Source organism: Agelaius tricolor, unplaced genomic scaffold, assembly GCF_023055355.1.
Source record: "Agelaius tricolor isolate 1412-34295 unplaced genomic scaffold, bAgeTri1.0.p SCAF_10, whole genome shotgun sequence".
In the NCBI taxonomy this organism is placed as follows: domain Eukaryota; kingdom Metazoa; phylum Chordata; class Aves; order Passeriformes; family Icteridae; genus Agelaius; species Agelaius tricolor.
Window position 1 is genome coordinate 6280950 of NW_027269270.1, and position 20104 is coordinate 6301053.

A 20104-nucleotide genomic window follows, 5' to 3' on the forward strand; every position below is an offset into this window, starting at 1 on the left:
CCGTGAAAGGCAGGAGCATAACATTGGGAAGTTTGGAGACAGTGTGTCAGACTCCTGTTTTCACTCCTAAGCGATGCTGTGCTATTTTTGTCCAGGCCAAACTTTGCCTTTTCAATTAGGTTTATTGCTATAGCTCCATGGCAATGTGTATGTGCTAATGTTGGATTTTTGTATCTAATGTAAGCAATTGAAATAAACAATCCAGACCTGATAGTCCCAGTGGAGGCAACTGACACTGATGTTTGGAATTGGCTCAAAATATGTGATTTTGATGCTTGTTAGTGGGACACAAAACCTGCAAGGACTGGGACAGAGAGGAGGAGTATCCTGCAGTGGGTTTGAGCCTGGAAACATCCCTGTGGTGCAGCCAGCCAGGGTCACATCTGCTCTCAGCCTCTGCTGTGCACTCCTGCCCCACTCTATCACTCTTCCAATCTGAAAACAAGGATCCAATATTGGAGAGCTTGGGTGAGGGCTGAGGAGCAGGGGGTTGCTGGACATCCCCCTCTCCTTCTGCCTTGGCCCAGCCTACAGTTCCAGGGAGCAGGAGGTCCCTGCAGGGCCAGCACCCCAGTGCCAGGGAGCTGCCCTGTGCCATCATCTGCCCCTCTGCCTGTGCAAGCACCACTCCCACTCCCATCAATCAGCACAGACCAGGTGTCTGGAAGCATCTCTTGCCAATCACCTTTTATTACCTTTAAAAAGCCAAGAAACCCAGAACAAGACAAAAACTGAGACCATGTGAACATCATGCAATGGATTCACTTTAAAGCAGGCTGGGGTAGGGAGGGGAAGACCAAAGTCATGTTAGAGGAGCAGTACTGCTGCACCCGTGTCTGAAGGCCAGGCCGGGTGGGCTGTCACTGGTGGGCTTGGTGGTGACTGCTGTGAGTGACCAGATGGATGCTGAAGCAGGAAATGGAAACACACTCATGAGACATCATCCCTGGTAACCCCAGGTCTGACTCTGACGTGGTGATGGCAGTGAGAAATACTCCTAACTCTTGTCTTGGGCACGTTCTGCCTGGGCAAAGTCTCTTTGGAGAGGAGCAGCACGGGGACTGCTGTTACAGGGCTCCTTAGCTCAGTTCTGCTGCCCAGTGGGATCAGAGCTCGGGCACTCAGTGCAGGGGATGTTATCCAGCAGCAGTGATGTTACCCCACTCTGCCCTGCAGTCTCACTCTGCTGTCTTCAAAATTCACAGCCCAAACTAGAGCAGAATTACCTTCTGGAAAGGATGTGCTTTGGAGAGTTTCAGCTATCAACAGAAATAACTTTGCATCTTGTCCATCATGTGGATGTGACAAAACCCATGCCCTTATTGTCCTGAGGTATAGCCAACATTTGGGTTCATTACATTTAATGGAGTAGGGTCACCCATAAAGTTATTCATAAGGTATTTTCTGAGTGTTTTTCACCTTCTCTTTGAAAAAATAAATTATATCAGCATGTTCACGAGGTGCAAATGGGACTGGCATTTCAGCTGTTATTATGTTATTAACTTTTTTAACCTAATAATTTTCAATCAAGAGTGAGAAGCAATTTTCACTCACTCCAGTGACCAGAGCTGGAGATTCTGCCAAGTGTTCTTGTGGGGTTCACCTTGACAGACACCTAATTCCATCCCAAATGGAAACGTTACCCCCGACACTCTCATTGCGGTTACCGAGAATTTCCATTTCCCCTTCGGTTAGGATTTAATTTAGAAGGCAAAGACTTCCTAAGCTATGGGAGAGTAAAGATAGATGGCATGGGAGAAGAAGGCTGATGAAATGTAGTTGACTCCGGATCTGAAATATTTTATCCCTCCTCAATGTAGGTTAAATTATTCTTCACCTTTCCCACATCCATAATTGTCGCTGATCTTGGACCAACTCAAAACCCTACTACTGAGTTCAGTAGACTCAAAATTGCCACTAGAACTGGAAAAAGAAAAAAAAAGAGACTTGTTAGTGTCCATACACAATATCCCAAGACTATACACAGCTATGAGATACAGCAAATTTAAGAAAGGCAATTTTTTTCTCATCACTGAGTATTTATTATATATAACAAATACATGAAAAAGAAAAAACTATATTGTGTGATATAAATAGTTTATTTACATTACAGAAAAACATCAAGACAATGTATACTATTTCAAATATATCCATACATAATCAAATATAGCTGTAGTACATGTTCTCATTGGTGTAGATTACCACAAATGCAAGGCAACATGTGTAGATCTTGTCTTAATCTTTTGTCTATAATACTGTATTTTGTAGTCCAAGCTCTCTGCAGTTAGTTTTGCCATTGTGGAAACATGCGCTCTTTAAATTAACCTTGTCGATGCTCTTGTTGTGTTGTCTGAACTGTAGTGCCCTGTGTTTTGCTTCTGTCTGTGGATTCTGTTGCTCCTGGGACATTTCCTGGAAAAGAGAGTTGTGAGAATACACAGCTCTTAGCAACACATCTGCTCCAGAGGCGGTGGAGGTGGTGGGAGCAGCAGGGATGCGAGGGCGAGAGGGGCATCCTCCAGCCCTCAGTGAGCTTCCTCCTCTATGAAATGAAACCAGCTGCCTAATGGCAATGGCACCACAAAAAAAAAAGCCACCAGAACCCCCAAACACATACTGTGAACAAAATTATGGCAAGGGAGATGTTCGGATTCCTGAACCCTGGGCACTCCTGCTACATTGCAGTGATCCCAAGCACACTGCGTTGTTCAGCTTTAAATAATTAAATTATTTTGGGTTTATTTTGGGCGAGGTGCGGGTGGGAGATCCATGGTCCATGGATCCACGGCAAGGATGGTCCCATGCTCACCTGGCCAGCGTCCCAGGCCTGTGAAGTGCTTACACAGTGGCTGCAGGGGCTGCCTTTCCAAGGCCCTAAGTGTCTGCAGCCCCCCTGAGTGTCCATGGCAATGCTCCATGCTCAGCCCATGAGCCAACAGCCACTGCACTTACAGGTGCCTGCACTGTGCCAGGGCTGCTTGGCTTGCTGTGGAAAGCACTTGTGCTGGAAAGCCCCAAATCTGCAATTCCTTTGGACAGCTGCAGGGGCAAACCCCCTTGTGTCTCGGGACCTCCAGTGCTCCTCAGCAAGGGCCCGTTTCAACCTTTCACCCGCTGTGGGGATGCTACATTTCTCCCTAATGGAAAGCTAATGGTGTGTTTCTGGCTTTCTCTCATGGAAAGGCACCCTCAGGCAGAAAGCATGGAGAAGTTTAATCCCAGGTTAAACTAAGGATGTTCTAATCAGCTGAAAGCCAAGGGTGGTCATGGTAGAAACTGTGGGCAGCTGCACAACAGAGACTGAAACACTCTCTTGGAGTGCCATGAGAAGGGGCTCCACAATATTCCAGTGACACTGACATGGAAAAAAAAATTCCCTTTGTATGGGGCTGACTTGTTCTTCTGTCACAGGAGGCTTTCAGCAGCATTAGGTAAAACCCTACAACTCATGCACTTGGGAGAGTGCACATCAGTGCAGTGAGAGCTTAAAGCACTTGCCTGCAGCTCTGTGTCAAATAACTAAGAGCAGAACAGAGTGAAATAAAAGAAAAAGGTCATTTTCTCCCCCCTGTTGAATGGGAGTGATGTTATAGTTTTGTGACGTCAACTGAAAGGCTAAACAGGAGCATAAGAATTTAGGAAACATTTTAAAAAATGCTGGAATACAATTATGTAAGTGTCTAGCAAAATATGGGTCAGACTGTCCTGACTTGCCTCACTTTTAAGCCACCAGGACCACCCCCTCATGAGAAGCTGTATGGCTGTGGGCTATATTTTGCCTGGTTCCTTCCTGGGAAGCAGTGAAGTAGGCTGCTATCATTGCTCCAGGAAAAACCAGGCTGCCTCTCCTGTGCTCTCGGGGGTCACGGCAGAGCTTTCATTACAGAACTGAGGCAGACTTCAGCCGGTCTGGGATCTCATGACAAACTCATTATTCACTGTGAGTTCCCTGGAAAGGCCATCAGACTTTGGGAGTGAGGCAGGGAGCTGCTGTTGGCAAGCACAGGCTGGCTCCCTGTGCATCCTCTGGCCACGGCCAGGGACACTTCCATGGGCTGAGACAGCCCCACCAACACCCAGGGCTCCTCCCTGAGCCCCCAGCATCTGGATTTACAGCCCTGCTTTGCCCCAGCACTCAGCCATATGAAGTAGGGTTAGGGAACCAGGGCAAAGTGGGCACAACCAGACTGATTTTCTATGAAATGTGGAGGAGTCAGGTGGCTGGGGGATGATGAGGATGGTCAGCAATGCCAGGGGATGCAGCTGTGCATGGTGGATACCAACTGCTCCTGGGATCCAGGAGCTGGAAGCAAGGAGATGAACATTTCATAGGCACTTTCCCCAACCAACGCTGACAGTATCTACACAGTCGCTTCAAGCTTGAGAGAAATTAATTCAAATGTAGAGATTACTCTAATTAATGATGAAAAAGTATCTTTGAACCAAAAATGCCCATGTTTCAATTGTACATTACCCATGGCTGGGAGCTTGGGAAGGCCCCAGGCTGCTTACACACAATGCTACAGCATTTACAGGTGGGTTGTGTCTGAAGTGCAGCAGGGGCTCTTAAGGGGAGCATTGGTGTTTAACCAGCTTTTGAGACTTAATCATCTGCTAAAACTGAGTGATAGGTTTTCCTTGGTTCTTAACTCTTTAATCAAAAGTCCTTTGTAGTGCACTGAGTGGGGGGTGCATTCATTTATGAGCACAGCAGTTACATCGATGTAAACCAAGTACTGGAGCACAGGCTGCCCTCCCTCCCTCCCTCCCTCCCTCCCTCCACTGAAGCTTTGCTCCCGAGCTCGAGTTACTCACAATGTGATTCATAGCAGGTAAAACATGTTATGCATTCATTTTTAATCAAGTTATTTCTTCACATAAATAAGCTGCTGTGACTAAACATTAGGGAAGCACTAAAAATGCAAAGCTGTAAAGAAAACTGCTGAGAATCATTATGACACTAGGCCATACCTATATTATTTGCCATCCTCCTTCACTTTAATCACTGCTTCTTTTTTTGCTTTATCTCTAAGCTAAAAGTCCTTGGGCAGACTGTGCCTTGCTGTGCCTCTTGGCCTCTGGTTCCCTACTCTTCCACCTCAGAAACTTATTTCCATTGCTGGCACTAGTGATAGGTAGCCAAGCACCGAGTCACTTAAACCCCAGTCATCATCACTTCTGTTGGTTGCATTTTCAGCTGAGTCCATCCTCTGACTCTGTTGGTTGTCTGGCTGCAGAAATGGAATGGCAACTTGGAGGGCCAAGTGCCCAGGAGGCAGAGGAAGGGGCAGGGGCAAACCTCAGCTGTCAGCAGCCTGTTTATTCAGATTAAAGTGTCTGTGCAACAACAGCACTAAAAGTTGCCAGGACTTGCTGAGAGCCTTCCAGCAATGGAGAACACCCCCAGAGATTTGCACCACTGTACAGGTAAAATTTTAAGAGCAACAACAGTACTGATAGCTGGAAGATCACAATGGTAGTTTTGTGAGGCTCACATGGATGCAGTGCACCAAATTCGCTTGATGAATTAATTAGCTGAAGTTGCACTGAAATGAGCAGCAAAGAATTTGGCTGCAATGCCCTCTAAGTGAAGTTTCCCTTCCTTCTCCCAGGAGCCTGGCAAGGTGGTTTCAATACTTTCAAGAATTCAGGGTGTGGAGTTCAAACCAGTACAGTCAGGTTCTCCAAAGCAGAGAACTTCAAAAACTCAATTGCTCATGCATACGCTGCCACAACGCTCTCTTGTCATGTGGATTTCTCTTAGGCCACTTAAGAGCACACTTCTGCAAATGTATCTCAAATCATTATGCTGGGATGGAGGATGCTCTGCAGTAATTACATGCATTACAGAAAAAAGTGAAAAGATCATAAATTGACTTGGTTACAAAGTGTGGGGGAAAGATACTGTCTCTGTATGAAAACAGTGTGGCAGGTAATTTGCATTACAGTACCGGATCACTCAGAGCTCCCTGTCTTCATTCTTCAGTACCAAGTACTTTGCTCACTGCATCAAGGTGACAAAACTAGACTCACTTGACAAAACAATACACATTTATTCCATTATCAGTTACTACACCACTTTCTTTCTCTCACTACATGCTGTATTTTTGGTTGTTTGAATTACCTCAGTGAATACCACCTCCTGTAATCTACTGCCTCATTTGGCAGTTGCCATTCAGGTGATGAACTCTGGCTAAAAAGGGTTTTGTTTTGTGCCTTTAGGCCATAGAAGGATCTATGATTTTTTTTTATTCTTTTCCTGGAACAAATGCTCTACACTTGTCTTCCAGCCAGGTAGTGCAACATGGGGACTGAAATAAAGATTTTATTATGCATGGAGGTATGATATCTGACATTTTTTTTTAATTTTAAAAAGAAAATAATTTTTAAAAGAGGGATTTATCAGTGCTGCTTGCTGAATTAATTTAACCTTGTGATTTCTAAGAGAAGCCTGTGGATGCTTGACCTTCAGAATTTACCCCAAGCCCTCCCAGAGACAGTAACACGGTCAAGTGGGGGAGTAGAGCAGTACGTGGAGGGGAAGGATTGCATTTACCCCTCTCATTCTGAACTACCCTGGGGTTTTTTCTATTCACACAACCCTCTGCTCCTCACTAAAGAAAAAAACCCTGAGTACATCATATATGGATGACCCTAAAACATGTGCAGTGCCTTTGAACATGCACTCAAGCCTAATGAAATCATTTAATCAGCGGGGCTGCAAACAGGCTTAAAAGTCTGTATGCTTTGCCTGATTAGGACTAAGGGAATGGGCCCTTAAGGAAACCAGATGGAGATATGATTAGTTTTATTAAGTGTTGATCCAGCTGCTGTATTTATATTTCCCCTATTTATAAGAACAATATTTGTCCAAGCATCTGAATACAAAATAGAGAACTTCACTTGCTGCAGGCACCGTTGCTACCTAAGTTTGATTAAGATGGAAGTAAAAATTCAGTCATAATAATGAAGGAGCACTGGCTGGCTGGACCAGATGATATCTTCTGTTTGTTGGTGAATTAAATAGCATTTGTTATCAGTAGTGTCACTGCAGAAATCGGTATAATCAGCACACATTGCAGGAAAAGCAAAAGTATTTTCTCCCTCTACTGTAAAATACCAGAGATACTGACCTTGTAATACAAAGGACTACAACACAGATGATAGCAATCTGGATGGTTCCAATCACAGCTGCTATTAAGACATACTGAAATCGTACTGGACCTGGAACCACATATAAAACGCTGTAGTCCTTTTTTTCACAGTGTTGTCCAGTATAGCCGGCATCGCATCTGAAATAAAAAAATATTTGTTCCTCGTTATACCTGCTGCTTTCAAAGAATGCAGGAAAAATTGTATGTGGAAAAAAATAGTGGTTGAAGCATAAGCTTATGTGGTTTTTTTTTTTTTTTTTTTGCAGAATGGACTCCCACAGAGAGAGTATCAGTGAGTGCTCAACCTCTCAGAGGGAAGACTTGTGGTCCTCAGTGTCACCAAGGTCTGTGAGAGTGAACAACACTGTGAGAGTGTCAGGAGGGGCCCAGGGGACCAAGACATAACTGGCTTCAAGTGGAACTACTTTCACGTTGTGATGAGAACCCATTTAGTTCCTTGCACAACATACTTTAGATTTCTCCCTGTCTTTGGGGAGGTGGGGGAGGGTGAAAAGCCATCGAGCTGTGGTACCTTATGCAGATTACCCCTAAGGAGATGATAAGCAATCATCCAGGCTCCATATGAAATGTGATTAGATGTTCCTGAAAGTGGATACATCATTTACATTTCGTCTGGTTGCTATAAAAAAACCCCTCTATTGATGCTGCAGCCATCCACCCCATTGCTGCCTGCTGCTCTGCTCACCAGTTCCCCTCCTGCAGCCTGATATCTCCACTCTGCTCTGTGATTTTGCTTTTACAGTTCTAGTTCTTGCCCTGTTTCCCCTTAATTGCCCAAGCAAGATGTGAAAATCCAGGTCAACGGCAGCAGCAACTGTCAGGGACTGAGACAGATGGCTTGGGCTCCTCTCAGGTGTGTTAGTGGAGCACTAACCCTGATGGGTTAAGCCTTGTGCTTCCTTGCTTTTCCTCCCCTGCATTCCCACAGCTGCCAGCACCTTGAGGAAATGACATTTTTCAGCTGAATGGAGCACCTAAAATGCAGAAGCTGCAAAGAGCAAAATGTGTCCTGGCTGTTTGTGTGAGCTGGGAGAAGCTGGTTTGGGGTTCTGCCCTGGGGAGAGTCTGGTGTGTATCTTTGTGCTCCCATTCCAGTGTCCCAGGAAAATGGTGCTTCATGTGTAACAGTCCTTTTCCAGCCACCTGGCCACTGGGTGGACTTCAGAAGCAATATCTGCCCCTGTGCAGGAGCACTACAGTGCTTTCACTATATTCCTCCTCCCTGCCCAAAGCTCCTCCAGAATCACCTCCTCCTGAAGCCAGCTGCCCCACGAGCACCACTCCTGCCCCAGAGGGACATACACTGGTGGCACTCCTCTCCCTCAGGCTGAGGAGGGCACCTAGAGAGGTCTGAGTGCTTTGTGAAGGGCTTTTAAAAACACATCTAAATATAACTAAAGGTTACTGGATGGCTTTACAGTCAATTAACATTGTTCATAACTCAATACACTTTTGGGACTTTGTTGAATAATTTAAGTCTGATGGATTTTGTAGCACAAAGGGCCATGGTTGCCATTATTTTCCATAGCTGATCCAGATTAAGTGTTGCTGTAAGTCAATATTTCCATGTGTGTAGCCTTCCCTTGCTGGTAGGAGAAGGGTTACCTGCAGGACGGTTCCAGCATGTTTGTGGAGTGCTCACACTTGCCATGCATGCAGAAGCCATTGTAATGCTCTGGACAAGGGATGTAGATCCCTCTTGCACTTTCTTCCAGTTTATTTGCATTCTCTGTGAACACAGGTGAAGTGGAACGTTAACTTGACCATGTAGGATAAGGTGAAGTGGTGAAAAGAACTCAACATATGAAAGAAAGGAAAAGAAAAAAAAAAGAGAGCAAGATGTGAAAGATATTGTTCACAGGAAGCAAGAGCAAGGGTTTGCCCCTTCAAACAGGTTGGTGAGATTTGCAAGGGTTTATCTCAGTCCTTTATAGTTCCTGTCAACTTAGAGCAAATGAGACACCTGAGAAAATAATGTGACTATTCAAAATCTGATGACAGAATAGCACATACAATTACCTGATTATTTCTGGTTTATTTTATAGACTGTTTCCTCAAACTGAGACAAGGTTGGGAGAGAGACTCTGGACATTTGCATCTAATACACATTATACATTTCTTAATTCAACAGAACATATACAGAAAGGCAATTTTATGGCTGAAGTAGAGCAGGAGTCCAGAGCTGAAGTTTATCATCAGTGCTGCACACCCATGCCTCAAAGCTCAGTGGCCTCCTCCACATCCCACAGCATCCAGACTTTAAACTACTCTGATATTCTGAGCTACTTCTGCAGCAGTTAAAGAGTCACTGAGACTGCAAATCCTGGGAAATCCCTTCATGCAGCCAGGAAAATGAAGGCTTCATTTAATTTTGAAACAGGTATGTGCTCAACTTCACAGAGTGCCACCACCATGAACTCACATGAATGTTGTAGGCCACCAAGGTATTAATTAATCTGGGTAAGTTTGCCAAATTCTTCCATTTAACCAATACTTATGATATCTCAAATGCTAACACTCCTTTTTTTGTGATAGTGTCTTCTAGCCATGATTAATTAAAACCAGAAGAATAAATGTCATGATGGATGTCTGAGGAAATGTAGCTTGCACGCAAATAAGTTGAAGCATTTTTATCTTCCAAAGGAAGTCCCTGAGTGTTATAAAACAATTGCAATTTGTGTTCCGCCTCCAAGCCAGTCATACCAGCAGCAGGCATGCTTAGGTATTATCTCACCTCTGGGAAAAGTGTGTGCAGCAGATCCAAGATCCAGATTTTCATAATGAATTTCTTTTCTGTCGCTGCTGTCCAAGGAGAGTTGTAAGAGTCTCTAACCACTTGCACTAATAAAGTTGGTTATATTGTCCTTATGTGGAACCAGCTCCCAGCAAATGAGAATGACAGGCAACTCTGTGTCCCTGCTGACAGCATTAGCTTCTCTCTCATCCTTAGGATTTTCAGGACTTCTCCACTCTGGACCATTACTGCATCTTTTCAAATGCACATATGCTGAACACAAGCCCAATTCTGTCCTGGAAATCCCCCCAGACAGAATAAATGTGTGTGATGTGTCAGCTATCAAGGGACTTGCCCATGACACACATGTAGATCTCAATGTAGTGCTCAGGACTTGTGGGACTCCCTACCCATGTAGTGATCACCTATGCATTGTGCCTGATGGGTTCTGGGTGTGCTTGACCTCTGCTATGGCCCACAATCAAATTTATTTCTGTCCAGGAAACTGCAGCAAGAACTATGGGATCCTTATTAATACACTTTTTTTTTCCTATGATGGAAAATATAATGCCATTTCCCTCAAATCCTCCATTACCAGAGGAAGTTTGCTTCCTCTCTGAAGAACAGGAGACTGCTCTGTGTGCACGTGCACATTTGTGTGTATCTCTGATTGCTCCTTCTCAGCTAATTGAGGTACTTCTGCCATGTCTGTGCAGCCCCACTCAGTGCAAGAATCCCTCCTCTCTCAGATCAGCCAGCAGTGTGATTGAAATGGTATGAAATCCTTTGGTTTAATTTTTTTTTTTAAAGGCTCACTTCAAGATGGGAGGAAATTGTAACTTTCAGGACAAACTCACCTGGGACTTGAAAGGGGGACCAGGACCTATCTGGATGTGCAGATGCCCTTGCTGTGTGTAGGCTGTAGGGCTGGCAATCACGTGGGCAGAAACCCACATGTTGTGTTCTTTAACAAGTTCTCTAGCACACTTTAAAGTAAATCCAGGATCATGCAGAACTTGTAATTACACCTCTAAACATAATGTTGTGATGGAAAATGCTTTACTGAATCTAAAATGAGATGGCTCAAGCTTTGCTAGCATTTGTAGGATAAACACTTCATAGGGTAAACACTTCATACAGGAACACTTGTCACCTGTCTCAGAAGAGCCCACAAAACTTAGACACAAATTATCTGTATCTCATTTTGACTGATGACTGCTCCAAAAGAGTCAGAGATTTAAATAAAGGCAGAGAGGGGGAAAAACACATTTTTGGTCTACTTGAAATACAGAGCACAATAAAAACATCATTTTGTTCAGACTGAGAATTTCCCTGCCTCAAACCAGGTTATTGTTCTCACTACAAAATCCATCTTTTCAGAGCCAGTGTAGAGACCCAAACACCCAGGCATGCTCTAAAAGTCCCTTCATGTTAAAACTGACTACTCCCATTTATGGGAGGACCGAGCACTTTTCAGCAATCCAGCTGTTGATGAGATACTAATTCTTATGAGTGCATCACAAGGCTTACATCATCATGAAACAAGAACTATAAACTGTTTCTAAAAAGAGAGGATATAAATAAAAACCATGCTGAGGTTATGAAGCAAACAAGAACTGTACATATTTTAAAAAAATGAAACCTAAATTAAATAAATTAAGACTTCCAGCCAAAAAAACTTTGGATTATTTATAAACTCAGTATTGGATGCAATTTGTACAGTATCACTACAATAAGGAGCCCCTCTACCACCCCAACCTCACACCTACAAAGAGCTAAGATAAATACAAACCCACTTTTTTCCAAGCACAGTAGGTCTGTATGCATAAAGCAATAAAACAGAACAAATTCAAAGTTACTCAGGTTTCAGTAAAGTTAAATTCAGTAGCTCCTCTTCGCACACTTAGACTTGTTGCATTGTTTTTGGCAACAATGTGGGCAAGTTTTATTTGTGCCAGAAGGACAGACTTGTACCTTTTTGTGATGGACAGGATTTGAAGCAGAAGCCAGCTGCAAAGACTAGAGGTAAAGATTGGACTGGCTGGATCAGTCTCTCCTACCTCTGGACAAAAGAAATTCCTGCCATGTTTCTCAAAATGCTTGTCCTTTTTATTTCAAAAAAGAAATACATCCTCCCCCTCCAGATCAATTGTACTCAAGAATCTTTTTCTTGAAGCACTTTTGTGATCGAAAAAGTCACTCTGATGAAGCCAACATCTTTTGCATTTCTGCAGCATTTTTTTAATCTTTAGCCTAACATGACATTTCATATTGTTCACATCCCTTGTTAGTGCCAGCACATGACATGATAGCCTATCAAATAAGACACACTAGTCAAAACACGTTATTTTTAAGTGCATGGAGGCCAGATGCTACTTTGTGTAGCTTGAAACAGCTTATCATCTCTCACTGGAGAAGTGTCCCAGCTGAACCCTTGCTCTCCAACCTCTCTGGATGGCAGGCAGATGCTGAGATGATGAGCTATTTCTCTGGGATAAAGTGGATCCTAAAAAGATATCAGTGTGGCTGACCACCCACTCAGTGATCTTGCTTTCCCTGATGGATTGTCTTCTGAAATGTTAAATAAATTATTTAAAGCTATCTTGTCTAAATTCCTTAATATCCGTGCCTGTTCCTGTCTTTCCTCAAGACGATGCAGAAGAATGATTTCAAATATAGTTTGTATCATTTTAATTTCTGGTTTAACTATATGGCTTTCCTTCAGTCTTTGGAAGTTGAATGTACACCCCTCAGATTCTCAGGTGACTATTTCAGTGAAAGCTGAAATTCAAAAGCTGGAGCAGCCTGCCTGGTGGCAGGATGTGACTCTGCTAGTGGTGAAAAGCAGGCAGCCAGACTCTTCTCTGGGCAGCCCTCACTGGTCCCCAGCTCCCAGCTGAGCAAACGTGGAGCTTCTGTTCCACCACCAAACATGTGCACTAGTGCTGCTGACAAAGGAATAAATCCATTAGTGCCCTTGATGAGGATTATATGAAGTACTGTCTGGAGTGCCCAGAAAATTCTTTCCAGACATAAGGTCCTACAATCCACTTTAGAGAAATTAAAATAAAAATCTAGGCAAAAATAGGATTCTTGTATCCAAGAACTGACTGCCAGGCACTTAATTAGTTCTGCAGGGCTGATAAGTCTGTCATTCTTCATGTGTGAATCAGTGAGACTTTCTAGGTGATTTCAAGCAAGCAAAGTAGAATATACACAGCCTATAAATTCTGATGTTAGCATTTTTGCTGATGTACAACAGGTATTGTTGGAGCTTTGGAAATAATATGCCCATATGAGAAAATATTGGCTCACATACAATGTTAACACCTAGTGTACAGTCATCCCTGGACCAAGGGAAGACCTGAAAATACATATAAGACACATATATTTCATCAAATAAGGGATGAGACAGTGAATGATGTGCAGCAGAAGCTATTTTGACACCTATCTCCTTGGAAAAAGTGGTTAAGGAGAATTGACTTACATAATAATTTAATCTTTTAATACTGCTGAGGTCAGTCAAATTTGCAGACGGAAGCTCTTGCTGATATTGAAGTAGTGACTCCTTACACATCACATTATCAGAGGACACGTGAAGGGAAAAAGGGATTTTTGGGTCAAATGTATGCCTTTAACATTCTCAACCTCTTTTGGAAGCATATTCCCCTTGTACCTCCCTGACAGGTCCCAAAGAGATGCTGCAGAGCACAGCACTGGGAACCTTCTTATGACATCTCTTCTGCCCTGCATGAAAGAGACTTTGTGTGCAATTCTTGTTTGAAATGAAAACAAACATGCAGAGAGTATCCACCTGTGGAGCAAAGGCAGGGATGCTCTGAATTTTGGGAAAGAGCTTTAGTTGATGTACTACAGGTGAGAATCTGAACCTGTGGATGAGCCTAGGCATATTTATATCACTCATCTTCACTCTTCACAGAGTCAGCAATGGTAATGGTGCTGCTTCCTCTGAAAGTGCAGAATTGCTTTAGCAGGTTTACTTAATAGCATCCAACAGGAAGTGAGATCCCACAGCAACTTGGGGATGAAGTCCTTAGGCAGGCTTTCATTTCTGCCATGATAAATCCCAGCTCAGACCCAGCTCTGACGAGACAACAGAGCTTTCTCCTGGGTCTTTGCTGACCAGCTCCAAGGCACACTGTCCTTGGCAAACCTGCCCTGCTGCACTCTGCCAGCTGCTCAGGGCCAGCCCAGGGGGCACCTTCCCCCCTCATGTTCCTGAAACCTGCCTTTTACAATCCCAGAGTGCCTCTTCACAATGAAGGAAATGTGTGCAAGCAACTCGCCTGAAAATCACTGTTTGGGTGGGCGTTGAGTGAGAATTCCGAAGGAAGTGCTTGCTGCTGCTCAAGAGGGAGCTCACCAGCCCACTCTCCCTGAGAGCAAGAGGAAAATGAGACACCAAATGTCAGCTGAAAACGTCTGGCACCACTATGTTGCAGCCTGAGCCTAAATTCCTCCTGCAGCCACTCCAAGTACAAACTTGAAGCTAGTTTTTCAACATGAACTGCACAAAAAATACCCTTCCCATATTAGCTGCTTCACCAAGGGGAAAAAAAGAAATGGAACATGGTGAAATAAATTACATTCACTTCTTTTCTCAGGCACAAAATAGGCTTGCTGAACACAGTAATTTATTAATTTTAAATGTCCCTATGCAAATCAGTTCCCTGGAATAAGATAAAATCCACTTTCCTTTTTAAAAATAATCTAGGGCTTTTTATGTTTGAGATGATGGCAAGATGTCCTAGTGCACTTTGAAAAAAAAATATTGTGCTCTGTCTTTGCAGCAATGCATCGTAATTATTCAGCCTGCTGCCATAATTAATAATAGAAACCAATGAATTAAGACACTAATAATCCCCAGATGTTCAAATGGAGAACAGAATACTTTCAGCTTGTCAGCATATATATGGGGGCTATGCTATATATGTTAAAGCTGTTGCTGAACTTTGGAAATCAAGAAGCACTTTTATTTACAACATCTGTGAATATATCTTCCTTCTTTGAGAAAAGTGATTGAAATCAAGCAACTTGTTAATCATTTTCCTGCATACATAACAAGACCATTTGTCTACTCAAAAGTAAACCAGGACTGCTTTTCTTTTTTTTTTTTTACCCTTGTTTTTCACAGTGTGTGCTGTCCCCTTGAATTCACAGATGCCTTACCCTAGAGATTGTACAGGTCCCTAAAAGCCAAGGCTCCTGCATGTAAAAGAAGGTTCTACCAAGTATTTACTGCCATACAAGCTGCAATACAACCCAAAGTTGCACAGTGATGTGGGTACATGGCAGCAAGCACTGCTCACACCTCTGAATGGGAACACCCAGCAATATAAGCTAAACTGGAAGAGAAAAAACACCACATGGGCTAATGAGTTGCTCCAAAGCAGCATTTTCTCCATGTCCAGGTGCTCACATTAGGCTCAGCTCCTCCCTGGGGTGATTGTCTCATTCAGGGAGGTAAGGCAGGCTGCTGCTCACCTTGTCTGACCTCCTCTGCTTCCCTGCCCCATTTCAGCCTCTCACCCTGACCGAGGCCACTCCAAAAGCAGCAGTCACTGCTTTTTGATGCTGCACTCCACCCTTGATTCCAGGACATCCAGAGGAGGCTGATGCACTGAGCTCTCCCTGCAGCAGCTCCACTGTGAGGTCCCCAGCTCCCTGTGTCATCTGTGTGTCAGCTGTCCCCAAGCCATCTCCCCACACTTTTGTGGATGAAGTGACACAGACAGAGCTCTTTAAGGCAGCCACTGCCAGGGCCAGTCTTGAGGGCTGCAATCATTGCTAGGTTGTGATTTAATGATGCGGGGCTGTATTGAGGGTTTATCAAAGCCCTAGGTAAAGGGGCCCAGTTTGTGCTGCCTTCTTTTGTGTCAGGATTGAATAAATCTGTGTTAACCCCATTCTTAGAATAGATGAAATCCCTCTTCGTGCTAACTCAGCTACTCTTTGTTTTTGGCAAGCTGCTGACGTTCCCTTCACTCAGATTCCCCTGCCTAAGAGAGATGCCACCAGCCCTGTGGGAGCAGCATCCTCCCCTTCAGAAACCAGCAGTGTAAAGAAATAAAGTTTATCTCCTTGCACATGATCTCCTTAGGCAGCTCATGACAGAGCCCTTAGAGGATGAGTTAACCTTATTATTATTGTAATTCTGTGTTGAAGAAGAGTTGGTGTCAGTTTAGAGATTTGTGAGGTTCCCTCCAATTAGGCTGCGTGCCTGAAGGCAGAGGGGCGAGCGCTGGATCCATCACACAGCACTGCAGGAGCAGAGTGGGTGTCACCCTCTGTGAGAAATTCCTCCCAACAGCTGAGCCCACAGCTTGTTTTCTCTCCCATCCACCTCTCCTCCAGCTACTCATTAGAGCCAGTGTTGAAGGGGGGTAAAAAATGGACAGGAACTCACCAGATCAGGGCTCTTCTCTATGTCCTCCCCTCTGAAAAAGTAAGCCTGAGAGTTTCAATTTACTGCTTAATACCAGATTAAACAGAGATGGAAACACCTCCCCAGCATGTGGATGTTAGCAGCAGAAGATGCTTCTTTCAATCAAATTGTGTCTCCTTCAGAGAAAGCAGGCTTGGATCTGCAGAGGATGGCTAGGAGGGACACTGCCAGAGGAATATCTACATTTAGCACTGTCTTTTGGGGCACAGCAGACAAGCCACCATCCCTGCTGCACAGCCCCAGCAGCACACAGACATGATTCTCACTAACCAGCAGCTCTTCACAACCCTTCCCAGACTAGCACTGCAGTGACACAGCACTATTAGTTAACTTTGTTATGTGATGATTAAGGAACAAAACTCCCTGAACTTGACCGAGTGGCGTCCTGCTGTTTCTGCTTTGTGTGCTACTATGCAATTTCTATATCAAAGCAGCCCGGCTAGTGCAGCACTCCAGAGCAGCTTATTTATATGTAGATGTGGCTATATGACATTTCCAAATGCCATACATTTGCATATGAAGGTTCCACTTTTTTTTCCCCAACTTCAAGTAAACAGTCTGCTGTGATTCCAAAGCAGTGCTTTCCCTCACTTGGAACTGACTGAGAACCATCCTTTAACAGCTAAAAAACCCCATGAAATGCCCAATTTTCACAATTCAGCAACCTTAGCCATCAATAGTGTCTTTGGGTGGGTCTTGTGATTTATAGCTGTACCTTTGATACCAAACCGAGCACAGAGAGCAAAACTGCAAGACCTTAAGATTTCACATGAAATGGCTACAGATAATCTGTAATACCAATCAATATTTGCAAATAGGCCTCAGACATATGATGGAAGCTTGTGGTCATCCTAAAAAAGCCTGTGGGTCACTTTCATTATAGCTATGAAGATGGTATTGATTTTTGTCACTGATTTTCCACTTGAAAACAAGAGCAGGAGCATGTTGCAGGAGCCGCTGAGGAGCTCTGAAACTGCAAACCTAACACAAAAACCACAACCTTATGTAACACCAGGAAAGCCAAGTGGACATTATATATTCAGCTTTCTTGTCAAAGAAGATAAGGCTGAAGCAGATGGTATGTGGGCAAAGTTTCAACCTGAATACATTGCCTTCTAAAAACCAACAGTGCTATGAAAACAGCCCGATTTTGTGGCATCAGGCCCAAGAACACGTTACCTGCACATGGAAGAGCTCAGGCCTCGAGGTGTGTGCTGTGGAGGAGCTGCAAGAGCTTCCTGTTGGCAATGTGTGCATGGCAAAACACGACTCTCAGCACTTCTCCTGTGCCACCCTGCATGAGCAGTGTGAGTTATGTGTAATAAACAGACAGCTCCATCCACATGCACGCTGCAGCTGGGATGCACAGCCACGGTGTGTGCTGAGGGAAGCCCTCCTTGGGCATCACCAGATGATGACTACCAGAGCCCATGGTGGCCTCCTCCTCTCCCACAGCTCAGGCTGCTCCCAGGCTGAGCTCCCTGCTCCTACCACCTCCCTTTGGGCTGGGAAACACCAAGGTGGGGATGAGCTGCTCCCGTGAGCCCCGGTGCTCTGCCTGCTCTCAGAAGACCATGACAGGCACTTCCTGACTGTGACAACAGGCACAACAACTCTCAGGAGTCACCTTTGCTGTGGTCTCAGCTTATGGAGTTTCATCCACCCGCCACTGCATTTCTAGAGCACCTCATCCTCCACTGCCAACTGGTAGATAGCATCAACTATGACAAATGGGATGAGGTGCCAGAAAGCTGATAAATACTTTTGATATGGCTCTAAAAATAGTGAAGGGATATTTGTATCCTTCTGACACTTTTTGAAAAGTAGATGGATATGCATGACCTAAGTTTGAAGACGGGTTTCAGGAATATTGATGTGTGGAAGGAGCAGGATCGTTTGGCTGGCATTGCCCCAGGGGACAGATGCATGACTGATGATGGCTCCATCTCCCAGCTGAGGGTGTGCTTGGAGGGGGCTCCAGCAGAAAAATGGGAGGGAGCCCATCCAGAAAAAAATCAGGATTCATCTTGCCCACCTAGGATATAATTTCCTTGATGGGGATGATGAAATTGGAGTAATGGGGTGCAAGTCCTCTTGGAGCAGCACTGCTGTGCCCTAAGTTATGCCCTTGCAATTCCTGCCACATTAACTCCTGTACCATGTATGATTGAGCCTGGCATGTTCTCAGGCTCACACCTGTAAATTTTATCTGGTATTTCCAAACCCCTTCTAGAAATGTGAAAGACAAATACATTTTCTTCCTTTTCCTTCCAATGTCTAGAACAATGTAGACTCCAATTCTCACATCCAACCCCAGATGTCCCGAAGTTTCCCCTTCTTTGGCACCTATGCAGGAATTGAAGTACTGGTGCAAGTAGCAGCTCTTCCAGATTGTAAGGAGTACACTGATAGAAATTGCTTTTAAGCTTAAACTGTAGATTAACAAAGCATGCTTCAGTTTGTGTGGAGATGCACTTAGAGCCTGTATGCACCCGCTCATACTCAGAGAACAGGCACATCTTACATAACACATTTTCCATCCATCCTCACCCTTTCAGCTGCCTGCATGGCTTTTACTGGCAGAAAGATCAGGCAGGCAATCAATGAAACAAAGCAGGAACTTCCTCTTGAGAAACTGCTGCACATAAAAGCACACCCTAATCCAATTACCAGGCTGCTCCCTAATTTCCAATAGGAACTCCAGGTCTGAATGGATTGTTTTCCACAGAGAAGCGGTGCTTGAAAAGGTCTCTGACTTATATTTAGGTCTGCCAGCATGGTGTTATGAGACTTTACTTTCTGGTTTCACACTTCAAACAATCTCAAAAAATTACAGTTGAAAGCAAGTATGAATGGCAAAATTGTCAGAGGTTTGATGGAAGGCACGGGTAAGAAAAGGTTACCCAGGTACGTGACAGTGCGGACAAGTAGGTCAGGGATGTCATTTTGGCTACAAGGCATTTCCTTCAGTCCTTCTGACACTCTGAAGGTTTTACAGTCCTAGTTTTGCACTGATTTCATATTCAGTTTTGATTACTAAAAGCAGTCCTTTTTTCTTTTTTCCTTTTTTTTTTGGGGCACATGTTGGCAAGATGCTGCCAAGCTGAAGTGTAACACCCACTTGGCTCCCTTCCCTCTTTTCTTTTTTTCCAAGGTAGCATCTGTGCTTGTAAAAACATGCTGCCTGAGAGGATTCATCCAGGAAACTAAAGAAAGAGCTGCAGAATTTTGGGGGAAGTGTGTGTGAGAAAATAGGAGACTGAAATAAAAATACTTGACTCCTATATGTGGTATTTTTGTACATTTCCTGGATCACATGCCTGGCAAATCCCTTGTGAATATCCTGGTTATTTTAGTTGCCAGAACATGACCCTGAATGGCCTGTGACTACTCAGAGATATGTTTGTTGTTGGCTAAAAGCATGGTTTCAGCCATATTTTTCACTGCTTTTGTTCAGGCTATTCAGAAAAGTTTTGTTATGCTCAGAAACATTTTATTGGCATGTTGCAACCCCGTGATCACTCCTCCATACAAATCAAACACTTGCTGAGGGATGAATCCTACATGGTTTGATGCTATTTTTACTCACCCCTTTGCCCTGAGTCCTGTATTGTAAAACTGTGATGGCAATGGGTCCACACAGTCTACAACCTTGCTTTTTGTATCAGTCCAGCTGTATTGTTAAAATCTTTTGTGGCTGCCCAGAGGGTTGGCTTTCAGCAGACTGTA

General features: G+C 44.1%; 1 protein-coding gene across 1 annotated transcript in view; it reads right to left on the bottom strand.

The window, feature by feature from the left end:
* Nucleotides 1–662: 662 nt before the first annotated feature.
* The window catches only part of TMEFF2 (transmembrane protein with EGF like and two follistatin like domains 2), a 124577-nt gene continuing 105135 nt past the window's right edge, over nucleotides 663–20104 (bottom strand). The window contains exons 8-11 of the mRNA XM_071434533.1: nucleotides 8781–8904; nucleotides 7134–7292; nucleotides 2326–2412; nucleotides 663–1923 (exon numbers count right to left, since the gene is read on the bottom strand). Of these exons, the coding sequence (XP_071290634.1) occupies nucleotides 1827–1923; nucleotides 2326–2412; nucleotides 7134–7292; nucleotides 8781–8904 (467 nt within the window). The 3' untranslated portion in view covers nucleotides 663–1826. The remainder of the gene's footprint in view (nucleotides 1924–2325; nucleotides 2413–7133; nucleotides 7293–8780; nucleotides 8905–20104) is intronic.